The 4645-nt window shown below is 43.8% G+C and overlaps 1 protein-coding gene across 1 annotated transcript in view; it reads right to left on the bottom strand.

The window, feature by feature from the left end:
- Positions 1 to 4645, bottom strand: part of T265_05515 (hypothetical protein) — a gene marked incomplete at both ends in the record, with an annotated part of 48968 nt that overhangs the window by 12920 nt on the left and 31403 nt on the right. Inside the window, 2 exons of the mRNA XM_009170549.1 lie at positions 860 to 937; positions 4065 to 4199. Of these exons, the coding sequence (XP_009168813.1) occupies positions 860 to 937; positions 4065 to 4199 (213 nt within the window). The remainder of the gene's footprint in view (positions 1 to 859; positions 938 to 4064; positions 4200 to 4645) is intronic.

Genomic DNA, 4645 nt, shown 5'->3' with positions numbered 1-4645 from the left:
ATGTTGACGAATTGCTGTCACCAGGCTATTTACATCAGAAGATCGTTTATTCCGGGTACATGATCCAGTTTCTAGTGATATTGAATAGCACTGGGGCTACTGCCGAACTCCAGGGTCCACATTACGTCCTGGTGACTTCGATGTAGATCTGGATCTAATCCAAACATGGTACAGCCAAAGGAGCCTGGTGAGTCCGCTGAGAACACCTTATTGTCGATATCTTTTTCTCCATGAGTTTCATGGTCCACGGAGTCAAGGGCAGAGTGAAGTTCGATGAAGATGGTTGGCCTAGTTGGCGGCAGAATTTCATCAGTTTGCAAGGCCATTTACACACGGTACTAAGCGTTTACTGGTGAAAGAAAGAAGGCCTTCGCTGCGCAGTTATTCATTGGAAAATGCCAACTAACCGGTTACAGACTATTGAACAAGGAAGCAAAACTCTCATATGCATCTTGTTTACAAAAACTGAACATCCATTTTCTCTTGAACGCGTCTGCTTAAACTTTCATGAATATTCATTGACTGTTGCTCAAATCCAATCAAATGCTACAAAGCGACTCCACAAATTCCGCAACAGATCTCCCTTTTCAAGAGACGCAAAGCGACTTTACAAGGAGAAAACATACTACTCGCGCGCCTCCCCATCAGTAGTATCACCGTTACACTGGTAGCGATTTGGTACGGCGTTAAACCAATTACCACGGGGTTGCGAGCTTGAAGTTCCTTGGGGATTCAAGGGTCATGTACGCCCCCCCTCCAAATAATTTCGGAGCTCCTAAAGGAACAGGTCAAATCATACGTAAACATAAAGCACAAAAAAATAGGTCTGCAGTAATGAGAAAAACTGAGTGTTACTCACCAGACCAGAAACAGTGGGAGATACAACACACCATTGATAGTGTTCCACCTCTAACTGCATCCGAGCTATTTTGGGCAACTATGGGGGAATAGAAAAAAGACGAAATGGAGAAAGTCAATTTAAAAAATCATAGAAAGTGTACGTGATGGGAACGACTTTTGCACAGGGAACCTCAGTGTCTCAGAGATGAAGCTCGACATTTCTGTCTTCTATATTTCAACATATGACAGACACCTGGGTGTCCTGTATCACTGCTTGCTTATCATATTTCGCAGCAATCATGAGTCTATTTTGGCTACCTATACTATGAATCACTATCTCTCAGGAAGTTCTGATTCCTGAAAGTAACCTCAGAACGCCCGAAACCTACTGCTCCACCAAAATCTCAACAGGAAAGCCGGCAAGTATCCAGGCCAGTCAACCATTCAATCAATTCAGCAAAAGCTGATGAGTGTTCTTGCACGCCACAGAAGCACGACCGAATGTGATCAGCGTTCAGGCATTTCATAGAGGCACGATCGATGTTGATGAGTGTTCACTAACGCCTATCAGACAGCCTGGATCAATGTCAGAAAGTCCCCTTTAAATAACGTGGGGCCGTTGTAACTTTTGCTCTCGCACTCGCATGTTCCCTTCTGGCGAATCAGCAGATATAACACAATCCATTCATATTTTCAGTTCTATTAGCGTGAGGCTGTCGGAAATACATAAGAGAAATTAATAAGCTGTCTAGAAACACCGTCTAACCCAACTCAAACTACTGTACCCCTTTACTGAGGTTTTCCAAGGTTTCCATTCACTGCGATAGCTGAGCTCAGTGGTATTGACGGGAAAATACAAACAATCAATGGGATGAAAGCGCGTTGTTTGCAAATCAATATCTCGATAATGGAATTAGTAAGCTAGATAATTCAGGAACAATCTGACCAAAGATTCCCTTTTTCAGTCCAGAGCGGCCACACACTCACTTTTGAGGACGGAGAATTGCTCACCTTTGTACTATCTGTGGGTGCAGATTACCCTGGCCAGGCGGAACAAGTTTCAGATTTCAAAAAAACACCTTGCATTGTTCGGCAGTCAGTCGAGGAGTCCTCGTTTTGTAAAGTTTCAGCGAATAAATTTACTGGGCGCTTAAAAAACTCATCTAAGACAGGCGCAAATTCCCGAATATCATCATCATCATCGACAGCATGACATCAGTGTTCAACACCGATGCTTCACTGATGAATATCGTGCCAACTGGAATATGCAGTTAACGGCCATTCGAAAACTGTGCCTACCTGACTAACTCGGAGCAGACGGGCAGAACAGTCTGGGGTTGTTGAAGAGCTTCCAGAAGTCTTGTGAGTAGTTTGTCCTGCTGAGCAACTCCTACATTTCCGTTTACTTACGGTGGCGAGTTGCAGGACCGAGATTCCAATGTCTGGATGTACCCATTAAGGTGTCGGTAACAATTCAATTCTATTGCTATGCAAGTAACAGTGTATACAATCAATGGAGCTAAGTTCTTCCATAGAGGTGCAGTGACTATACTTTTGTCTTCTCTCCACCAATTTGGAGTTCCCTTCGAAACAGAAACGCCCTTAATCCAGGTGGCATGAGATTCATTTCGAGATAAAGTGCGTTGGGACCTGGGCCGCCTGGTTGTATAAATTTGACTTTATGGCAGTTCTTGTACCTAGTATGCCTCATGGTCTTGCTAGCAACCGGTACTTCACCCCCCAAAACTGGCGCACTCATTGAAACTGAACTGAAAGCCTTCACAAGTTATAAAATGGGCAGTCTAGCAACAGTGCCTTCGTTTTGTGAGGGATCACCATCCAAGCAAGATCCTGTAGACTATGCGGGTGTGAGAGAACGCAAACTTTCTGGGTACCAAACTTGATTTGAAGCAGCAGTAGAAAAGCGTCGAGCATAGCGGTACTTGTTAGAAGTGCAGTAAGTTATTCCGTGAATGTTTTGTGACAAAAATTCTAGAAAGCTTGGCAGAACTGCAGCACATGGTGATTTCATCACTCGCCTGTAGTCATTTCTTTTGTATTGTTACGGGGCTCATCAGTAGGCGCAGGTCCGGAGTTTCCATCAGTTTTCAGCAACCTCGCAAGTAGTTTCCTTTATGAAAATATACTGCGATATCTCGAATGTCGCACCAACTGAAACATGAGGCGGCCTGTGTGCAGCACATTCAGTTGTAGAACATCATAAACGAGAGATTCAGTTGAGTCTCCCGTGAAAACCAAATCGATTTGCAAATGAGTGTATTGCTCGAAAACAGTCTAATCTAGGTTCAAGTAGATCATAAGGTTGATGGAAACTCGGAGACTACGCCTACCTGATGAGCCCCAAGAAGGGCGAAACCGGTCGTGGGCTGTCGAAGAGTTTTAAGCAACCTTGTGGGTAGTTTCCTTCATAAAACGTAGTTTGTTATCTCTCGCCTGTAGGCCGAACCATATAAGCTAAGGCATAAGTCACTTTACTAAATTAGATGCCTGAGGTCAACATTCTGAGTTGACAAGTCACGAATTGAAAAAAAAACTAGTGAACTTGTTGGACCACTATACATCTCCACGTTGCTCCTGGGTGTCTGTGAAACAAAAAATTTGCTAGTTCCGTTTATCAAAGCTTCTAGTCTGCTTTCTACAAATTCGACAAAATATTCTTTTCCTCTTGCCAGAACTGCTGAAGGTATCGTGCTATTTTCGCATACCTATAGCCTGGTAGGCCGATATTCACAACCTATATTTTAAGGTACAGAAGTCGCTTTTCGCGCGCTTGAGTGAATGGATGACTATACATAGAGTGCACACGATGCCATGATACTAATAAGCTCGTCGATTTTCAGGACACTGTGCCTCGATCTTCCGGCAGATACGGAGATTCCGTCTTGTGTAAGTGAAGCAAGTATACGTTAACAGGCCAATCACTTTGGAATCATCGTCATTGTAGGAACACGTGATCACGTGGTGTGGATTCCGTGCTTGAAGGATGAATGGTGCCATGTCCTGTTAGGGTGCACACTGATGATCAACCACTCATTGTCAAACGGTTAAGTTGGCCGCTTAAAAACTCCCTGGATTTTCGTGAGATGTACACTACTGAAGACTACTCCGAACAAGGAAAAACCAGTTGTGCAGTGGTGCTCCACAGATTTTTCTCACTTGTACAATCAAAACTGATGTGTTTAGGAAAGAACTCGTATACTCACCTGAGACAAGGCAAGGTGGGTTTTCGAATGCAAACGCTTTTGACCTTCTAAACGGTTCATCACGAGCATTCGCATGTCTTCATTTTGACAATCTTGCAAAGTCTGCTCCAAATAGAGACGACAAAAACGATCGAGCTGCAAAGGTAAGAGCAGAACAAGGTTGCTTGTGAAGAACGTCATTCTGAGGAAACCTAAAGCAATGATTGTCCGGTTAATGGAATTCAAGCTTCGTCGATTTACATTTTAACCAGTCGGGTAGGACTGAGCAAGCTCAAGTTTTTCAGAGGAAACCGCTGCTCCTTATGGCTTTTCTGATGTGAACCTATGACTGCACAGGAGAGTTGTAAGATTCGCTTAACTTCGTTGCCTTCCAAGAGTTGGTCATTCTCACATGATTGAAATCGCCTGATTGATCGTGCTTGCCTCGTTTTTGTGAGAATCGGGAGCTAGAGGAATTATTTTATTCGTGTTAAGAACCCCCGGGTTTCTGTGTTCTGTTCGAACTCGAATTTCCGGTAGCTCTCCCCCGATGAATGACTGATCACATTTCAACAGTGATGGGGAATCGTCCTGTCAGTGAA

This window comes from Opisthorchis viverrini (assembly GCF_000715545.1).
Source record: "Opisthorchis viverrini unplaced genomic scaffold opera_v5_102, whole genome shotgun sequence".
Lineage (NCBI taxonomy): Eukaryota > Metazoa > Platyhelminthes > Trematoda > Opisthorchiida > Opisthorchiidae > Opisthorchis > Opisthorchis viverrini.
The sequence above is the reverse complement of the archived record's forward strand: the minus strand, read 5'-3'. Positions and strand labels throughout refer to the sequence as shown.